Consider the following 21,399-nt stretch of genomic DNA (forward strand, 5'->3'; position numbering starts at 1 on the left):
TCCTGTCTCGCTCCCTTCTGACAGGGTCTTGCTATGTATCCCTCGGATGTATGTATGTTTGTAACTTCCTCGGAGACCAGACTGCCCCCAAACTTCCCAGTAGCCTCCTGAGACCTGGGGTCACTGTGCCCAGGTACTAGCTCTGTGGTTAGGACTGGTTTCAGAAGTTCTCTGACTCCTCAGACTTCTTATCTTTAAAAGTGGACAGAATAACCAGGCAACTTTCAGGATAGCACATTTGGTGAGACTTGCCCATGAGGCACGTATGGAAGCAGCTAACAGAATCAGCACGTAGAAAAGACTAATGCTATGAGGGAACTTCTGAACACTGTGCGGTGGTCAGACTTTGGTCAGCTTGACACAGGCCAGGGTCATCTGGGAAGAGAGAACTTAAACCGGGGAACATTTTCTTGGTTAATGATTGATGTGAGGGGTGCTTATTCCTGGGTAGGTGGCCTAGATGGTATAGAAGAAGAATTATTAAAGGAAAACTTTTATTTCTTATTACAGACTTATTGTTGGAAATAAGTTTTTTTTTTGGTTTCATGTTGTACTATACGTATTACAAGTATTTTGGGTTTTTTTTTTTTGGCCCATTTTCTTAGTGGAACTTATCATCAAGGAAGAAATGACCAGCTATGACTGGACAAAACAAAGCTGAGATAAATTAATCTTGTATCTGTCCTTGAAAACACACACACACACACACACACACACACACACACACACAAATTCATTCATAGTTCTAAAAACAAAGGTAACACTTTGTATTTTATCACTTATTAAGGCTTATCTTTCAATTCAGCACATTTGGCATTCTTGTTCAATATATAGTTTATTTGACTTAGGAAAAAAAGTCATGTGTCCTGTCATTGGCCTCTGAGGCATAATTTTCATATACTTTCTCTCTTCAAAACCTATTGACTGGTCTGGACACAGTGGGAATTTGCTAGTAGCCACAGGACTATCACTCATTTCTCTTTTTCCTTCAGTCACATAAGTCACATAAGTCCTTTGTAACCTGAGTAGGTTTGGCCAGAAATCTGAAGTCAGCTTGAAAGAAAAGAAGGATATTCCCCTCCCCACCCCCAAACCCAGGAGGCTCATGGGAATACTTTGGCAAGAAACACAAGTTCAGATTGGCTGTCAACATGTTAAACTGAGAGTCAGAACTTCAGGTTACAAGCAGGATGGACTAAGTATTTACAAAAAGCAGAATTAGTATCCTGAAAGATCCAGGCAAATGTTTGTGTCCCTCAAATGCACTAGTGTCACAGGTCTGTGGTCCGAGGTGGTTGAGTTGCATACTGAGGACATAAAACCTTCATTCATGTACATTTAAACACTGGCCTGAAATGAGCTCAGGAGGATGCCCTGGAGGTTGGAGACTTGCTTGCCCAGTTTCCTTTAGAAGAGGAGTTTACTAACGAGAAAAACAAGCAGGATATGGAGGGCACCTGCCAGGGGGCTGCTGAGAGTACGGATGGCCAGGCTTCTGGCTGTGGTCTTGGCTGTGCTCACGGCTGTGGTATTGGCTGTGTTCTCAGCTGTAGTCTTGGCTGTAGTCTTGGCTGTAGTCATGGTCTGGCTGGTCTCAAAACTCTCAGGAGTGGGGGTCAAGATTGAAGAGTTTACTGGGGAAGGGAACAAAAACCAAAGAGACAATTTTATCAGGCCTTTGTTGGGAGGTGGGAGGGCACTAGACAAAGATGCTAAAGTCTGGCAAGATGGCTCAGCTGGTAAAGGCACTGTCATTGAGTTTAATCTCATGGAAAGGTGGAAGAAGAGAAATGACCTCAAAGTGCTCACCTCTGACCTTCACACACACGTTGCATATGTACGCACATAATAATGATAATCTTTTTAAGACAGTAAAGCCAGAGATGATGAGGAAACAGCAATCAACACTTCTCCAGTGTCACACAAGGAAGAGAGCTGTGGCAGCTCAAAGGCTCAGAGTGTTAACCAATAACAGTAACTTAAGTCTCTGTCCTTAAGGACTCCCTGATCTTTTCTCCTTCGATTATTTGTTTTAGAAATGCACATTAAGTGTTTCCCTGCGTGTCTGCATGTGCCTCACATACACGAGGTGCCCTCAGAGGCCACAAGAGCATCAGATTCCCTAGAGTTGGAGTTACATTGTTGTGAGGCCACTTGGGTGCTGGGTATTGAACCTGGGTCCTCTGGGAGAGCAACTGTATGTTCTCAACTGCTGAGCTGAGCTAACTCTCCAGCCCCTACATAGTCTGTTGAGAAGAAGAAAAGACCCGAAGAATTTATAAAACATGTGAATCTGTCATTAGTTGAGTAGTGTGCTCTCAAATATCTTTACTCTTACCTGTAGTGCAAATATGACCCAAGGTAGTACACTTTTATCATTTTCTTGCTAATTCCAAGGACTTGGGAGAAGTCAGTATCATGCAGAACCAAGAATAGTGACCTCTGCCTTAGCTAGTGGCAGATGCTCTGTCTGAATCCTTGACTTTGTTTCTCTGGCTTGCAAGCCACAAACTGTTTCTCACGTAGGTTCTGGCTACATGCTGGTTCTCAGCAGTGATCGAAAAGAAGCCAGGCCTTCATTTTTAGGAACGTGTCTGATGCCAGAAAACCTAGAGCTTGGAACATAGATACTTCAAGGGTGTCTCATCCTTAGCTGGGAGTGGGGGCTGTAACCCCAGCTCTGGCACTTGAGGGTAACGGCAGAGAAAGGAGAATAGCTGGGGCTTGCTAGCCAATCATGCAATTGAGAAAATGGGAAGTCCTAGGTTTGGTGAAAGCCTGTATCGTTAGTTACAAGATGGAAAGCCACAGATGAAGGCACAGGGTGTCCTCCTTTGTCCTTCTCACGTGTGTAAACCTGCACATTCACGCATGCATGCATGCATGCATGCACCCACTCATTTTCTTCCCTTTAAAACTTGGTTATAAGAGGAAGAAGGAAAATGCCACAGGCCCAGGCATCCTTCTGCTTGCCTGGAGGAAGCTCTCCTGGTCGAGACTATGTCTTTTCTCTCCTACATTTCTCCAGGACAACTATCTCTCTGACATCCCATACAGCTAGAGAGAGCAGAGCACAGCCACGTGTCCCCCTTCCCTCTCATTCTTTTGTTTTGTTTGAGACAGAGTCTTTCTCTGGGTAGCTCATGTTGGGCTTGACATTGTGCCCGTCTGGCCTTAGCCTCTAACTGCTGGGAACGTAGGTGTGCCACCACTCTTGGCCTTTCCCCTGACTTTTAAACTCTATTTTATTAGGATGGAACTAAGGAGTCCTGATTAGAAATACACATTTCCCAGTCTATTAGCTTTTCTGCAAGTGTTTTTCTCAAAAATGTCCTTGAGGAAGAAAATAACCTCACAGAGGGAAAACCACCAACAGTAAATACTGTCATATAATAGTTTGATTAGGCATAAGTACTTTAAAATGTGCTGTTGGAAATGATTATTCCGTCTGTACATTTTGTAGTAAATGACTTACAGAAAAACGGCAGCACACTGCGTGTCTTTTAGCGCTCTGGTTCCTGAGGAAGGCCTGGGATTTGGACATTTTTGACTAATGGTTCTTGTTTGGGTCTCCTCCCTCCCCCACTCCCCACACTGAAGATTTGAATCCAAGGCTTCACACATGCCCTCAGATGAACCTTACAATAAAAAACTGCCTAAAATGATCTCTTTAGTTTTAATGTAAGTCTAAGAAAAGCAGACAAAAGGGTGAGGTGAGGAATTGCAGACCTCACTCTGCTGCGGACTTTCTCTGTAGTTTTAGGCCAGTAAGCCATTGTTTCTGAATTCCAGTTTTGAATCCTTTGGTGTCTTACCCAGAAATTAAAAAAAGGGGGATAGAGAGGAGGAGAAGGAGCCCAGGGAAAGTGTGGGCCTGGGGTCTGTGCCCTGGGGAAGGCTGGTGGAAACTCCTGCTAGTGATGACAGTAGCTGAGGCTGTTAGAAGCTCATGGAAGGGCTGTGGAGACGGCTTAGTCAGCAAAGTTCTTTCACAGGAGCATGAGGATCTGAGTTTGCTCTCCTCAACCCTGCATGAAAATCCTAGGTGTAGAGGTGCATGCTTCTGTGACCAGAGCACCAGGAAGGCAAAAAAAGAAGGTCCCTGAAATCACTAACCGACCATCCTATTGGGTGAGTCCCAGGCCAGGGAGAGACCCTGTCTCATGAAACAAGTGAGGCTGTCCACTGGCCTTCACAAACACAGTCACATGCAGATCTGTGAGCACATGCACGCGCGCTCTCTATCTCGCGCGCGCGCGCACACACACACATACACACATAGAGGGACGGAGGGACGGAGGGAGGGAGGGAGGGAGGGAGGGAGGGAGGGAGAGAGAGAGAGAGAGAGAGAGAGAGAGAGAGAGAGAGAGAGAGAGGTGTCATGTCATGCTGCAGCTTAGGGAGACTGTACTTTGCTAGCTTTTGCCAGGGTGCTAGGGTCAAGCTACCCTCTCCAAAAGAAACACAAAAATAGAAATAATCTAACAAGAATTGATGATATTGATATTTCTGTGATACCACATCTTTTTGTATAACTAGTGGTCTCCATTTCCCCTGCCCCTGCATAATTCTCTTAAAAACTAGTTAAAGTTGACCATATGAAGGCTTTGTGTAAGTGCGGTTTCAGGTTGTCTGGACACTGAGAATAATGTTGCCTTTTCATGTGGATGCCTATCTGGCACTGAACAGAAATAGGCCCTGTTGAAGCAGGGCTTTGGAGCCAGAGGTGACCATGGGGATTTCTGAAAAATTGCACAAATCTCAGAGAGGGATTTTGTTTTCCACACAACATAAAATGAAAGGTTGGGGGAAATATCACATAGGTTCCAGGATGATGGGAAACTCAACTGATATGTAAGTAAAATAACTTCCCAGAGTGCCTGAGTTTAACGCCGAATGTAGGGAGCTTTTGCAACAGAACTCACCTTGCTCCACTTTCACAGATGACTTTACAGCCGTGCGATTGATGACAATGAAGACCCTGCAGAACAAGTCAGTAAGACACACATGAGGGCCTTGTCTACAAGCTGCATCCTTTCTGGATCACCCCATCCTGTCTGTCAATCTCTTACGAGCTTATATTTTATACGGCACAGTAAGCAGACCATTCACTTCTGATCTGGTTCGTATTGACTTCACTGAAGCCCTCCAGATCTTAACTCCAAGCTGCTCTCCCATCACCCAACCCCATTAAACTATCCTCCGAGCTTGTTCTGTTGTTATTAAACCAATAGGTCCATTGTAATATTAGCCCATTGTCTATACAGCCAGCAAGTCACTACTGAAAGGACACAGTCTGCCGAGCTTAGTGTGAGCAGATAGCCGTGAATCCAACAGTCAATGGCTTCATGCTCACGGCATTTTTAGTGTCTTCTGAGACAGATTTTGATGACTATTTAGATAATTAGTTAAGGAGTCAGTTAGGGTCGAGATACGCACGACGAAGTAGAGGAAAGCCAGAGGGTGTAACAGAGTTGTTTCTGAATCTGTGTGGTCAGGGAAAGCAAAGGGAACATTTTGCCTCAGTACTCACCTGTGTGGGCTGAGTTCTCCAACCTCACTGTTGTGAATCCCATGGGCGGGCGAAGACCTTTGACCTTTCTACCCTGCTTAGCATAGTGCCCCCCATGGTGTTCCTTACGTCCTCTCCCCTTGAGTCAGTCACCAAGGCCATGAGTGTATACATCATGATCGAGAGAGTCTAGTGTATTGTAGCGAGTGTGTATGTGAGGATGTGGAGTGCACAGACGGCGGGATTTTGCTGTGTAGCGACAATGTAGATTGTCATTGCTGTGTCACTGCAGACTGTACCTGCTTGAGCACAGTGTGGTCAGAACTGTTGCCATGGTAGGGTTAGTAACAGTAGCTCCCTTTGAATTCTGCTTTCTTTCGTCACTTTGGGGCATAATAGCTCCTCCTCCAAAGCTGATGAAGCCTGGCTAGTTCCAGAGTGTGGCAGGAGAGGGAAGGATGGCTTCACAGCTTCACCAACTTCCACAGAGACAAGGATGCTGGCAGAGGACACAGCTGACTGTCAGGCTTGCCCTTCCAGGAGCATAAGTTCTTCACAACACTTGGTTTCTCAATGCCAGTTCCTCAGAGTGAGAGACATTTGTTGTAAACGTATAATGCTAGCCTCTAGGTGACCTTTCCTTAGAACCTCAGGTCATCCTTTTTTTTTTTTTTTTTTTAGGTCGTCCTTTTTTTATCACAGGAGGAAACTATTGTTATTACTCAGTTGTCTACCTACCCGTGTATGAGTGTATGTTTAACAAATGATTATCCACTAATGTTATGTACATCTAAATATTTACTTAATTATTTATTCCAATTATATAAGTATTAATAATTTAATTATTCAGTCTATTGATATAATTATTAATCTACATGTTTAATTATTATATAATTAATTATTATTAACATATTTAATTAACTGTATTTAATATGTATAGTGTGTGTATGTGATGAAGGTAGAAAAGGGGCTAGTTGCAGGAAGATTGGTAACTGAAGGAACAAGGAACAAGAAAAGGTGACGGGGATGAATATGAGAAAAGTGTAATGACATACATGAAGAAAACGTCATAAGAAAGCCTATTATTTTGTATGCTAGCAAAAGATTTTTTTTTTAAGAAGTATTCTCCAGTTTGAATACAGACAACTTGAAAGAAAGAGTTCTGTTTTCCTGATTATGTAGAGCATTGGTGTGCGTGTGTGTGTGTGTGTGTGTGTGTGTGTGTGTGTATCAAGAAGTGCCACTTCGGGGTTCTACACTCATACCCAGTCTAGTTTCAATCCTAGGTAAAACCAAAACTGTATAAGCCTGTTATAAACTTTCCAAAGCCCAACATGACAGGAAAGCAGTCCTTACTGCAGGTTGACTTTAGTCACATCCTCAGAATTAGGAACTGTCCAGGTTGCTTGGAAGACCTGGCCGCTTAGGGACGTCAAGTTATAGACACTGCTGTCGTTGCAGTTCTGATCTGCTCCATTCCAGGTACCCACTGGGCTGTTCTCCTTCAGTGCTTTCAGGATCACGGCACTGACTGAATCATTCACAGGGACCATCACTAGAGGAAAGGATATGAGGAAGCCGTTAGCGTGAGCCAAGTGAAACCAAGGTGGTGTGTGAGCGAGGCAAGCTACGGAGTGGATGGCATGAGCCCGCTTCTGTAGAAGAAAGCAGAGAGAGCCTGACTGGGAACCTAGTGTGTCACACACCTGTAACTCCAGATAAGGGATGGAGGATCATGAGTTCCGTATCCTCTTCAGCTAGAGGGAAACTGAAAGCCTGCCTGGGCTACAGATGATTTTAATATTCATCTTTATGCTTGTTTTTTTTTTTAATTTTCCAAATAGTCTACAGTGAAAGGCAGCTATGAGCCTGACCATCCTCTGGCCTTGGTTTTGCTATGGGGGCTATAGATCCTAATAGAAAAAAGGAAAGCCTCTCCTCTAAGGTGAGTACCCATGAAAGGGTTTGGAGGTCTACTAGGACGTGCTCCAGGGATACAAGGGAGTACTGTTGCTAAGCAAAACCAAAGGCCTGCTCCTGACCCCAGAAACGCTGACCCTCTGGGTTATTGAAGGTGGAGGCTGGGTAGGACAGGGGTTGGACTAGGTATGAGACACTCAGGTCCTAATTCAAGGACCAATACCTCTGAGAGTTTTTCTCTACTCAGATGAGGTTTATGACCCAGCCTGCCTGCACTTACAGGGACCTGGCTGACATTTTATTAATTTCAACATGAGGATATTCTAGTGTATCTGGTTTTTTTCCCCCCTAGACGAGCCTGTATGAGTAAATTCCTCAGTATTGGGCCATTTCCGTCATCTGAAACTCCTTCCAAAGCAAAGCAAGTGGATCTAGTATCAGGTCAGACAGCCCTGGACCTGCATCCTGGCTCTGGTACTTAGGAGCAAGACAGATCCTCTGCGCCCTGGCTTCTTCTTGCTCAGTGACCACTGTACCAATTTGTGTGCTTTGAAACAGGATCTCCTCCTAAGCTGGATTCAAATGTAACTGAAGATGACCTTGAACTCCTGATGCTCCGTCTTGTGTATAGACATTCCAGGTATATGCTGCCACTCCTGGGTTATAAAAGGCAGAACATTGAACCTAGAGCTTGGTATGTGCCAGGTAAGTGTTCTGCTAATTGAGCTACATCTGTGACTGCTATGCTTTTCTTTTTCTTTCTTTTTTTTAAGTTCTCTCTTTGTGCTTGCCATAGGCTCTGGGTTTGGGAAATGACATTATCCCTCGTAGTCTGTTAGGACTAAAGAGAAAGAAGATGCTAACATTTGTGGTTTATAGCAGATAAACTGTGATTGTTATTACTAATTTAAGCACATTGTATTTCCTCGCCCTGGTTTGCTTTGCCAGGAAGGTCAGCTGACCCGAATCCCACAAGTCCTGAGTCACTCAGAGAGGCGCTGACTCCTGTCTCACATAGTTGCATGGTGGTGTGGCGGAAGGTGATGCAGGATGCTGTCATCTAGCTAGCCAGCGACCCTCTGAGCGACCCAACTGTTTTCTCCGTGGTTCCTTTTCTGCTTCTGCTTTCACTGTGGGCTCCGCTTTCCTTCCTTCCTTCCTTCCTTCCTTCCTTCCTTCCTTCCTTCCTTCCTTCCTTCCTTCCTTCCTTCCACTTGGGGGTCTCTGGATCTGTGGCCTCAGTCTCCTTTAGATGCTTTGAACATTCGGCGGTCAGACCAGACTTCCTCATATAACCTGTTACACGGGATGTATGCCCGTCCACCTAGAGAATCTAACTGCTCCTGCCTTCTCATTCCTATTGCTCTGGCTGTCTGCCTTCTACTCTAGGGACAGCTGCTGTTTCCCACCTCCCCCACCCTTGCCCCCAGCTGTTCTGCAAACGCACCTGGCTCCTATCTGACCCACACCTGGGCCTGGTGTTTGTTCCCGTCTGGGTGCCTGTCTGGAGCCTTCCTTCCTGGTTAGCTTTTAGCCCATATCCACTTCCACACCCAGATCTTGCTCACATCCCCCCTCTGGACTAGCTTACCCTAATTCCCTCATATCTGAAACATTCACAGCCTTTCTACAGAACTGAATACTTAGTTGTACTTTATGGTTTTATCACTCAGCATCCAGGTAGCCCAGCGTTTGGTGCTAAACAACTACTTTTGATTGATTCCAATGGGATTGAAGTGGACTGTAGCTAGGGCTGGGGAGGACGGTAGCTAGGGCTGGGGAGGACTGTAGCTTATAGTCAAGCATGCTTGAAGCCTTGGGTTCTGTCGCTAGCACTTAAAAAACAATCCTTTATCCAATGGAACTTTCTGTTCTAGAAGCTGGAAAGTTAAGGAAGTAGAAAATTACATCCTTGTCTGGAGCAGTGGACAACCGGTCAGAGGCTGCCTTAGCAGTGCCTCTGTGTAAGTGTTACAGGCTTCTTTCCTTAACAGGTCCGAGGGGTAGGGTGGGGGTGGGGTGGGGTGAGCCCTCTGAGAGGCTGGCTAAGCTGTGCTGTCTCTAGGGTCTGCCAAGCCATTTATTCATGGTTTGCCAGCGTTGATGCTATGCTGAAGTAGTAAAGGATTTCAAACCAAAGCAAGGCAAGGTGGCTAACACCGGGTCTTCAGAAAGCCCGAGTCTCAGCCACAGCACCCCGCAAAGGTATTTGTAAAGCCTTCTTTGTAACTGTAGGTGTGGAATTCGGTCCTTCTCACCCCATGGAAGAGGATTTTTGACCCTCAATTTAAAGTACGAGTCAGATTTACCTCAGAGCTCAAACACATTTTGGGGTGAAATGGAATCTGATAAAGAGCAAAGCTAGCTTAGGCACTTGAGGAAGCTGAGGTCTTTCTTTTTCCCCTGAGGCTACTGGGACCGCTGTGGATGCCCTTCCCCCACCTTCCCCCATTGTCTTGTGTTTTCTCCTTCCTGCCTCCCTCCTTTCAGAAAGACTCCCACGTCTTCGTCTTATCTCCCCCCAGTAGACTTCTCTTTCTCCCATTTCAGCAGCAGCCTGCCTGTCTCCTGCTGTGCCATCTTACATCGGGCCTGCAATCGCCCTTGCAGTAATGTATTCATACACACATTCACCCAGTGTTCATCTTGGATTACGGACTTATCTTCCCTGCTCTGATATGAAAAGACCCATTTCCCAAGGGAATGGGACATAGTCCTGTTACAGTAGGTGCATTTGCTCAGTGACAGTCACCAGGAAACTGGAGAGAGACAAGCAGTGGAGTGGGGAGGTCTGGTGCAGTGGCTCACCTTCCAGGCTGGGACTCTGCAGATCATGCAAACGGCAGTCACCATAGTGACCCTCGCACGGTTTGCTTAGACTAAGAGAGGAAGTGTGTTGTAGGAGCTAGGAAGGCAGGCTGGCTTTTGGCTTTAGGCTCAAATACTAGTTCTGTTACATTCTAGTGACCTTGGGTAAAAAATTGACTTCTATATGCTTTCTTTCTCCTCTGGAAAATGGGGGTTACTAATAGCATTTTCCCTTAGAGCAAAGTCCAGCACATAGTAAGTCCTGTTAGCCTTATAATGTTGGATGCTCGTCTAGTTCCTCCGTTTCCACAGCTCTGTGACTGGAGCCAGGAGGTGGTGGCGGAAGGAGTGGGGCAGAGGAGAGGGCCCGGTGAGTAAAGGCACTTGTGAAACCTGGTGTTCAGTCTCAGATCCTCAAGATTGGAGAGCAGCTACTCCACAAAGCTACCTTCTAGCCTGCACCAGAGTGCCAGGACATGCGTGTGACTGTGTGCACACACATTACACACACCATAAGGGTGCACACACTATAATAATAAAAAAATTTAAAAACCAACTGTAGTTGCTTTAAAAAAAATAAACCCAAATAGATGAATAAAGCTAGCCAGGAAAGCGAATTCCTTGACTAACAGGTTTGACTAATTAGAAAGTGTGTTTTTAACTTGTAGGTTTGTTGAATCCCATAAGGGAAAGTTATGAAATACTTTCCAGATACTTCTAAAAAAAAAAACATTAGATTAAGATTGAACAACCAGGAGTCAAAGAGCTTCTGCCCCTCGCTGGCAGGGAGTCCCCTGAGAGTCATTTAACATCTCTGCCTTTCAGGTCCCTCACACATAAGGTAGGTTCTGGCACACATGGCTTTTCTCATACACTAAGCGCAAATCATCCTTCCTGGAGTCCTGCAGGGTACATTCTGTCAAGTAGGTGTGAAAGGACAGTAGACTGCTAAGAATTCCCTCAAAAATAACACAATGTCCGCTTAATTCATCCATGTCTTGCTGGGGTGTGATCTGCCTGGGGGCTCAGTTTACCCCACCTGCGATTCAGTTATGGACAGGGAACTATAGAAACAGTCCTCCCGATCCACTCTACCACCTATCAATCACCGCTCCCCACTTTCCGTCATGTCCACACACACATATGGAACGTTCGCGAGCCTGCTTAACGCTCCACAGAGAACAAAGGGCAGCGGTGTGAGTGGTTTTGACTCACCTGTGTAGACTGTATTCCCACCAGAGACCTCAGCCGTAGTGTTGATTCCCAAGTTGTTGGAGTCGTAGACTTCATCAAAGACCACGCAGGACCCATTATCACTGGCAGACAGGGAAGGGGAAAAGTGCAGAGCCAGGCACAGGAGCAGCCCTAGGTGTGGCAGCAAGGAGCGGAGCGCGAGCATCCTGCCGGTCTGTTTGGGTTGCAGGGCCTGGCAGTAGTAGGACTAGGTGTGACAGGCTCCTTTTTATATGCTCTGGGGCTGGAGCTTCTGGGTGAGGTCATGCATGCAAATTGCCCTCCCTCCCTCCTGAAAATACTGCCTTCTGGAATTTGGCCCAAGACATCACCGGGATGAATCACCCAGCCTCCACTTTTGTGACCAACGATCCTCTACCAATTCCAGTTTTGCTCAAGAAGAGGAAAATTATCTGGCCAAATTATCTGACATGACCCGCGTCTCAGCACCTCCTCTCTGAAGAAGTGGAAAAGGCTGGTGAGGAGTTCTAAACGCTGAAAGTGGAAGTCCACAGTTGAGTAATTACCACGTAGGTGGTCTGGTTGGAAGGCCTACTTTTCTCTGTCAGAAACTCAGACACGGAAGCCCTTTTTATCTCAGAACATTGAATAGCCGTTTCTGATGGGCCTCCAGTTTCTTCATCTCATGACTAGCCTAGAGCTGGAAAGACTGGATATTTATTTACCTATTTTTAAATTATATTTGTTGATTTTGTGCGGGGGGGGGGGTCAGGGAGATGGGAGGAGGTTGCAGAGGCCACAGTGTGTGTGTGTGTGTGTGTGTGTGTGTGTGTGTGTGTGTAGCAGGAGGTCAGAGAACAACTTTCAGGAGTCCTTTCTTTCCTTCCATTACACGGACCATTAGGATTGAACTCAGGCTGTTAGAGTTAGTGGCAAATGTCTTCAGTCACAGCCTGGACACTAGCCCTACTTATTTATTCTTTAGACAGAGTGTCACATGCATTCCAGGCTTGTCTTGAGTTCTCTTTACAAGAGGAGAGCCTTGAAGTTCATATATATAGTCAGGTTCTCCTATATAGCCTTGACTGGCCTGGAACTTGCCATGTAGACCAGGCTGCCCTCTAACTTCCTGAGATCTGCCTGTGTCTGCTTCCTGAATTCTGGGATTAAAGGTGTGTACTACCACACTCAAGATTTTTTTTTTTTAATCCCATGTTCTTGTGAGTGGGTGTGGCATGTGCACGTGGGAGCAATGGCCCTGGAAGGCCAGAGGCATCAGCTCTCCTGGAACTGGAGTTATAGAGATTTATGACATGGTTCTGAGAACCCGCTGTCCTCTACCAGGGCAGTGTGAGCGCTTAACCACTGAGTCATCGCTGCAGCCTAAGACCTTGAATTTCTGTTCCTCCTGCTTTAACATCCCACCTTTCGGAATTGCAGCAGTGTGCCATCACGCCCAGTTGAAACCAGCACTGGGGACTCAATCCAGGGCTTCCTAGAAGACATGCAGGCTTTACCAATGGAGACACATCTGCAGCATCATAGTTTTATGTATTTATTTGGAAAGAAATATTTAGGTCAACATTGTTCCTGAAACTTCCCTCCATAATGCCAAAGCACAGGGAAATGATTTTTAAAAGTTGGGAAATATTTTTTCATAACCCAACCCCTCCTAAAATTTTATAATTTACCCAGGATTATGAATATGGAGATGAGGGAGAAGTAGGCTACTTTGTAAATAGAAAAGAAACAAAACTACTATTGAACCAAGGCAACAGTTTTAAAATTTTTTGTTAATTTGTGTATGTGCCCCCCCCAGTGTGTGTGTGTGTCTGTGTGTGTCTCTATGTGTGTGCGTGTGTGTCTGTGCATGTGTGTGTGTCTATGCATATGTGTGTGTGTGTGTGTGTGTGTGTGTGTGTAGATCAGAGGAGAACTCATGGGAATTGGGTCTCTCCTTCCTCCATGTGGGTTCTGGGACTTGAACTCAGGTTGTCAAGCTTGGTGGCCAACACCCTTCACCTGCTAAAGCATTTAGCACAGTAATATTTTTAAGTGTTCCCTTAAGAGAAACATGGGGTCTTGGGTTGAGGAGCTCTGGAAAATCTGTTCAGCATTAGCAGTGGGGAATATCTACAATAATGTCAAAATCTGCTTTTCAGAAACCTTTAGAAATTAACCAAAGGTTTTCAAATAGTCTGGAAACATATTTAAAGAAAAAGAGTGGCTGAGTGTCATTGGAAATGGTGACAGTAGCATCTTAGCTTGTCTGGACCCACTTTCTAACCTCATCTCCATGGTGGCCACAGAAATTGACAAATCTACTACAGCAACTGTGGAGACCTGAAAACTAGCAACTGATGGGAGAGTCAAGGTGTGGAGTCTCCCAAAATAGTCTCGTCCCTGGGAATGGTCTGTGTGACCTTCCAGGAATCTGCTTGTAAAGTCGCCTTCTTAGAACTTAACAATCATTTTGACTGAATTCAGAACTTTCTCTATGAACAGTCTTATTAATAGGGTGTTGGTCAAAGATAGTCAGTGGGGGATTTTAAGCATTGTCAAGAGGCAGTGAGTCCATGACCAAGAGATTGAATTAAAAAAAAAAAATCCAACATAAAAGAGTTTTGAATGCTGCAACAAATTCCTGAGAAGCTCGGTTGTGTGCGCTGTGTGTGCACTGTTCTACACGTGAGTAAGAAGGCACCGAGAAAACCCCTCTCACCTTTGACACGTGTTGAGACTCTCACAAACAGGAAGAGGAGGCTAAGTTAGAGTCATAAAACTGCCTGGCTGGTCACAGAAGACATACCCCAAATGTAGAGGGAGAGAAGCATTCAGTGATGCCTGGGAGGGTTCTTGTTTAAAATACTGAAGGGAATTTCTTCTGTCTGTTCACTAGACCACAACTAAGTTAACTAAACAGAGACTCAGGGGCCACACATGCTAAGGAATTGAGTCTCAGAGAATCAATTCAAGAAACTCAGGAGCCAATAACAACAGCAGCAACAGCTGCAGGGGTGGAGTTAGGGCTGCTAGGGCTTAGAGTTGACACATCATAGTTTTTGAATGTTCAGTCTTCAACAGAGAGTTCCAAGATGGAGGCTGGGAGTGTAGCTCACTGATAGAATGCATGTCTCATTTACCCAAGACCTCAAGTTTGAGTCTCAGCACTGGAAAACAAAAACAAAAGCAAACAAACAAAGCTACAATACATATATACATATATACATACATACACATATACACATATACACATACATATACACATACATATATACATACATATATACATATATACATCATATATACACAAACACACATATATACACATATACACATGTACACATATACACATAAATACACAAAAATATGGTCCATAAAGAGGGAAAAATTTATCAGTAAACAGAAACTGTACTTGATGAATCCAGTTATTGAATTTAGTAGATAATATATTAGTATATCTAAAGGATTAGGAATTGTGTCTATAGAGTTAAAGGAAGGTACCTAACATTGAGTCTGCGCAAATAAAGAGTAATAATAAAGAGACAGAAATGTTTTAAAAACATAAGTGAACCAAATAGAAATTCTGCAGTTGAAAGTCTAATAGTAAATTAAATTAATTAATTTTTGAATAGGATCTCACTTTATAGCCCTGGCTGGCTTTGAGCTCCCAGAGATCTACTTGTTTCTTCCTCCTGAGTGGAGGAGAGTAAAGACAGGCACCACCATAGGCTGTCCTTGTAGTGGTTTGAATAGGAATGGCCCCATAGTCTTACACATTTAAATGCTTGGTCATTAGGGAGTGGTGCTCCTTGACCCGGATTAGGGAGTGTGGCCTTGTTGAAGGAAGTGTGACACTGGGATTAGGCTTTGAGGTTTCAGATGCTCAAACCAAGCCTGGTGCCTCTTTCTTCCTGCTGCCTGCCAATCCAGATATAGAACTCTCTGCTACTCTCCAGCACCTCTGTGAAGCCTTGCTCCCTGCCGTGAAGATAATAGACTAGACCTCTGAAATTTCGGAGTTGCCATGATCATGGTATCTCTTCACAGCAATAGAAGACTGAATAAGACAACCCTAATAATAAATTGCTTAAAAACTACTAAGATTGGGCAGCAGATCTCAACTGGCTGTTGGAAATATCAGTAAGCTTAAGGGTGCTCACTTGAATACAGAGTTAAGAAGAGGGGTGGGGTGCAAGGTTTATATACTGAAAACAGCAACTACCCAGAACAGCAAAAATGGTCTGAGAAAACAAAACAAAGCAGTTTGAGTATTCACACTCTCTGATTTTAAACCCCACTGCAAAGCTATGATGGGACAGGACGGTAATGGCCTCTGTACGGCCACACAGATCAGGGGAGTAAAAGTAAGCCCCGTGATTACAAGCAGGTGACTTACTTGGTAGTTTCTGGCTTTTAGACTTACACCCAAGGTTTGCACATGCTGTACCACTGAGTCACTGTAACCTGACCCCAACCAACTGATGTTTTAAAGAAGGGGGCAGAAGAATTCACTGGGGGAAGAACAATGTTTTTCATGTTGTCAATAACTGGATATTAGTATGCAAAAGAATGAGGTTGGGCCATAAACATTAACTCTTGATGAACCAAGCTTGGATCTAAGTGTAAAACTAAGAAACGTGAAGAAAAAAATGTTTAATCTTTCTGGCCTTGGTAGGGACAATAGCTCCTTAGATGTGCTGCCCAAGGCAAAGGTAGGAAGAAAAAAATAGATGGGGTTTCATCAGAACTAAAATGTTTTGTTTTCCAAAGGGCACTATAAAGGAAAGAAAGGATAGCTCACATAGTTGGAGAAAATATTTATGAATTTTATATACCTGATAGATATAATCTCTCTCTCTCTCTTTCTCTCTCTCTCTCAATCTCTCTCTCTCTCAATCTCTCTCTCTCTGTATCTATAGATGGGCAGAGAGTTTGAATACTTTCTTCCAAGAGATAGTTGTATTCAGTGTGCATGAAGAAGGGCACTCAGCAGCATTAGTCATTGGAGAAATACAAATGAAACCTACTAGGACATCCTACACTTCAGACACTGCAATAATGGTACCAAACGTGGGGGACTCACAGCCGGTGCCCCATGTCAGGTCTGGCCACCTGCCCTCAATAAGCCAATAAGAGCCAATTAAAAATGGAAAACAGGAAAAGGAGATTTATTCAACGTGGTCACATTGGGAAGAGAGATGAGGAGAGCCATTGGCCCCTCAAGCCTGTGTTCTCAGTGTGGTCTCCTTAAGTAATTATTCCTTTCTAATTTGTACTTTTAATTCAGTTTTTTAAATGTTATTGCATATGGATAGCTGGACCTGGATCTGGGCACAATTGTAACCCTAAGACCAGTGACAATGACTCAATTGTTGGTATGGTATAGGGACCCTTCCTGGAGCACTTGTGCATTTCTGGCAAGAATATAAAATGATGTGACTGCCTTTTGAAAATGTTTGGCATCTAGTCAATTAAACAGAGTTACTACTGTTAATACTCCTGGGTATTTATCTAAATGAATACGAACTTTGACTCCCCACCAAAATCTCTACATGAGTGTTTATAAAAGAATTGCTCCTAGTAGCTCCAAATCGACTTGGAATAAATAATGAATAAATAAAGAAAATGTGGCCTATTTTTTACAATGGACTGTCACTTCAAAGCAAGAATGAAGTATGGATCCATTCTGCCAGTGGAGAGACCTTGGATGGACTGCACTTTGTGAAAGAAGCCAACACGGAAGGCCACGCACTGTCTATTTCCCTTTATGTGAAATGTCCAGAATAGGCAACTCTGCAGATACAGGAAGCAGGAAGCCTTGCCAGGCCTGGGGGGAAGGTGTGAGAAGGAAGTAAAGTGAGTGCTAACTGGCCTGCTGCTTCTTTGGAAGTGACCGAGATGTTCTGGAACAGTGATGATGTCTAAGCCCTGAGAATGAATCAAAGCCCACCAGGGTGAATTTTGTGGCCTGAAAATTTCATCTCAATAAAACATTTTTATTTATTCCGTGTTCTATGTGGAGAGCTGGGGTGATCGACCGTGACAGGTCTTAGTATCCAGTGTTGTATTTAATATTGTTTTAAAAAACACATTTAAACTTTAGTCTCCATGTTTTTTGGGGGTGAGGTAGGGGCTAAAAATTAGATCTAAGGCCTTGAGCTTGCTAAGCATGGGGGTCCTACCCTAAGTTACCCCTCTAGCTCAAGTATCTTTTTCTAGGAATTAGGCGATAATACCAATTCAGGACATTTTTATGAATATTAGATGAAAACTATGTGCAAATTATTTTGAGGAGTTGGTCGGATGTTAGAACAATATTTTAAAAGTTTTGAAAAGTTAAGCTTTTTCTCTCTCCTTCCCATCTTCCCTCTCTCTCCCTCCCTCTCTTTTCTGTAGAAAGCTAACCAATTACTGCAGTACCTCACTAGTGCCTCTGGGAAAGACCACTATTAGGAAACAGAAAAAGAAGCTGTCCTCCTAAGGTCAGGGTTTAAAAGGAGAGTCCCATGAGTCCAGCAGAAGTGACCAATGGTGGAGGCAGGAATTGCAGGTCTGAGGAGCCCTGGGGTTCTAATCTTGTCTCCTAAGTGTGTCTATAGCATGCTTATGATGTGGCTAAGAGCACAGGCCTGGGAGAGAACCTGAGGCTTGAGTTAATTCCTGAGCGTTTTGACTGATTCCTGTTAGAATGCCACATTTGTAGGGGGGTGGCGTCCAGGTTTGAAGGCAATAATGCCATATGCTTACTACAAGTGAGGCTTTCTCTGTGGTAGGTTTTTTTGTTTGTTTGTTTTTTTGTTTTTTCCCACTATGTCAGGTCACTGCTCACCCTAGGGAGAGAGGCCAGAGGAGACAGAGCCAGAGAACCTCTACCTTCAAGTCCATAGATGCTGATTAAACTGTGCCTTTGGCTGTTGGCTTCCAGTGGTGTGTCTTGTGGTTCTGAGCACATCCTCTGTGCTTCAGGGATGTCAGTGGCCAGTGTCTTAGGAGTCACAGCCTAGACTTCTCATTCCCCAAAAGAGTCACTATTAGATGTCATGTTACAAAATTTAATCTCATCTTCTCCTAGGAGATAATTGTCATCTATGATGAGGGAGGAAACAGCACAGAAAGTTGAATTTGCCTCAGGCATAAAAACACATGGATCCTGACCTTGTCTTGCTGGCCAGAGTTCCGCTACTGTGCCGTTCGCACACCATATGCTCCTCTACTGTATGGCTTCCATACTGTATACCTTCCCCATGATATAGCTCCAATGCTGTATAGCTCCCATACTGTATAGCTCCCTTATGGTATAGCTCCCACACCATATAGCTTCCATACTATATAGATCCTCTACTGTCTAGCTCTCCTGGTTCATTAGTCAGCATGTGTTTCATCTGCTTAGCAGTTTCTACTCAGATGTAGCCAAAATACAGGGTATTTTTAATTAGCCATGTGTGTGTTTCTAGTACATCTAAGACTCTTGCTTAGCCTCCTTGTTATCTGTGGGTCTTAAAGTTTACTGTTAAAACAGTCAGTCGTTACATCTTTGCTCAAGGATTTCTCTGACCACACCTGCATGTTCGTTTTATGTGACTGTGCTTTAAGTACACGGTGGGATACATGATGACATACTCGGATGCTTGGCTTTGCGTCAGTGGTCCTTGGTCTGGTGTTGGGCATGAGGTGAGCTGCTCAAGTTCATGATGTCTAAGGGGACTCTATAGTCAGTTATCAAACTCGAGGCTGGCCACGGCCCCAGAGAGCCTGGAAATCTCTTCACTTGTCTCTGCAGAGTGACAGACACCCGAGTAAAATGGGGAGATTTCAAAAAGAATGCAGACCAGTCTTGTTGACTGGAAATGGACAACTTTTCACTGCCTTTTGTTCTGGCTTGTTTTCTCTCCTCCACCCCCACCCCAATCATCTGTATTTACCTTTTCAAACAGACTGTGACTTGGACAGGACATTTCCATTCATCAGCCTGGCTCAGTTACTTCTCATCCGGTTTGACAGGTCATGGGGGAAGTTAGGGTTTTGTTCCTCAATACTTTACTGTGGAAAAGAAGCTGTGGGGGATCCCTCCCACTAACTTGTTTCAGTTTAACATATTCCTAGAGTACTAATCCATGCTAGAGTAACCACAGGAGACGGAATATTTAACTGGATGAAACTCAAACTATTTTAACAGTTATTTTTATTTCTAAAAATTAAGATATATCTCAGAACATGTTGATGACAAAATATTTGATCTATCAAGAAATCAATTGCTACCAAAACACTTTGGACCACAGGGTATATAAGACCGTACACTAAATTTTACAATAAAGGGGCTGGAAACCACAGGGTGGCTCAAAATTATCTGGAAATCCAGTTTTAGGGGAAGTCTAACATCTGACTTCCACAGATACCAGGCATGCATTTATACTTAGACATGCGGACAGGCATAAATGCTCATAAAATAAAATAAATTTATAAAAAATATTTTGCAACAAAGGAGGAGTTGAATATGATCAAAATATATTGTATAAAATTCTAAGAAGAATAAGCTACAGATTTTTTTAAAGTAAATAAGCCAAGGCAAAACTGGAAAAAAAAAAAACCTTACTAGCTTTGCTTTATTGTCTAAGTCGTGGAGTGTTGCTTAAAAGTAGAAAGAAATCCTATCTGCTTTAGAGGGCTTAGATGTTAGCACAAACCAGAACAAAGCATCCTGGGAAATGTGTCAGAGGGAGTGAAGGTAAGCATTGAACAGGTGTATAAGGTTTCTCCCTGAGAACCTTAGTCTCCTTCATGCATGATGTGTTGTCTCCTTCAAGAGCTGCCAATCTCTTGAAGTCGTCCAGAGTGAAATTGTCCCTCTCAGTCTGAGAGCTGGTCTGACCAGCCTGTGGGGCCTGTCAGCAGAAGTCTGGGGATCTTCCATACGGCCAGTGACTGCGTACACAGTTCCAGACAGCAAGATGGCGTGAGGCCCTCCAACAGCCTTGTCAGCTTGGCAGCTCTGCCAAGCGTCTCTGTTGCCTGGTTACCCTTCGTTGCTGTCCACCTATCCATGCTTGTTTACAACACAGCATGGGAACCTCACCAATCGGTTTGTCTTGATCCCCCTCCCCCACACATGAGGTCTTTGGCGATTGTGCAGAGGTTTTACACTTGCTCTTATCTTCCGTTTTCTTCTCAGTCTTCTGGAAGTTCCAAGCCCTCTTTGGTGACTGACTCTAAGGTCTTCCCTTTAAATTTCTTCAGCCATTGAACACATTAACACATCAATGAGCTCGGCCATACAGATCTCTTCTAAGCCTTAGTTTGGGGCCATCCTACAGACGTTGAATTAGCCTTGTGATAAAATCGTGTTTCTGGTTTTCCTTCATTCTGGAGCTTCTCACCCTCAGAATCAGGTGTGTAGGCAGAGACAGGATTACAGCTCTGAAACCTTCTTCTGACTTTAGGAGTCTCCAGAATTCCAGGGATTTTAGAGAAATGTTCACAAAACTTGTAGTCCTTTTTATCTTCTCCAACTCCTGTGGAGAGTTCTAAGCATTTATTTTCCCATTAAATTATTTCTGACAACTTTCAAAATGTTCCTTTTTTTTTCCTCAGCATTTCATGGGAATTCTTTAGAGGGAACTTTTTGGAACCCACCACTCCACTAACAAAACTCAGGCTCAAGGGAATTGGTTCCTCACAGTTGCCTACAGTGGAAACTCTGGACACACAGCTTAATGCTGTTTTGTTCTCCTCCTCCTCCTCCTCGTCGTCCTCCTCCTCCTCTTCCTCCTCCTCATCATCTTCCTCCTCCTCCTCCTCATTCTCGTCTTCCTCCTCCTGTTTTCAAATGGATCAAAAGGATCACATCTTAGAACACACACATAAACACACACACACACACACACACACACACACACACACACAGACACAGAGAGAGAGAGAGAGAGAGAGAGAGAGAGAGAGAGAGAGAGAGAGAGAGAGAGAGA

The 21,399-nt window shown here is 44.1% G+C and overlaps 1 protein-coding gene across 1 annotated transcript; it reads right to left on the reverse strand.

Annotated features, from left to right (window-relative positions):
• Nucleotides 1-314: 314 nt before the first annotated feature.
• On the reverse strand, nt 315-11,671 carry Plet1 (placenta expressed transcript 1). The gene is made up of 4 exons (XM_028783632.1): nt 11,456-11,671; nt 6,869-7,067; nt 4,926-4,981; nt 315-1,634 (listed from the first exon to the last, which is right to left on the reverse strand). Exons 1-4 carry the CDS (start codon nt 11,637-11,639, stop codon nt 1,408-1,410), a joined length of 666 nt encoding a protein of 221 aa, XP_028639465.1. The 5' UTR covers nt 11,640-11,671; the 3' UTR covers nt 315-1,407.
• Nucleotides 11,672-21,399: the final 9,728 nt, after the last annotated feature.

This window comes from Grammomys surdaster, unplaced genomic scaffold (genome assembly GCF_004785775.1).
Source record: "Grammomys surdaster isolate TR1022 unplaced genomic scaffold, NIH_TR_1.0 1164, whole genome shotgun sequence".
In the NCBI taxonomy this organism is placed as follows: Eukaryota; Metazoa; Chordata; class Mammalia; order Rodentia; family Muridae; genus Grammomys; species Grammomys surdaster.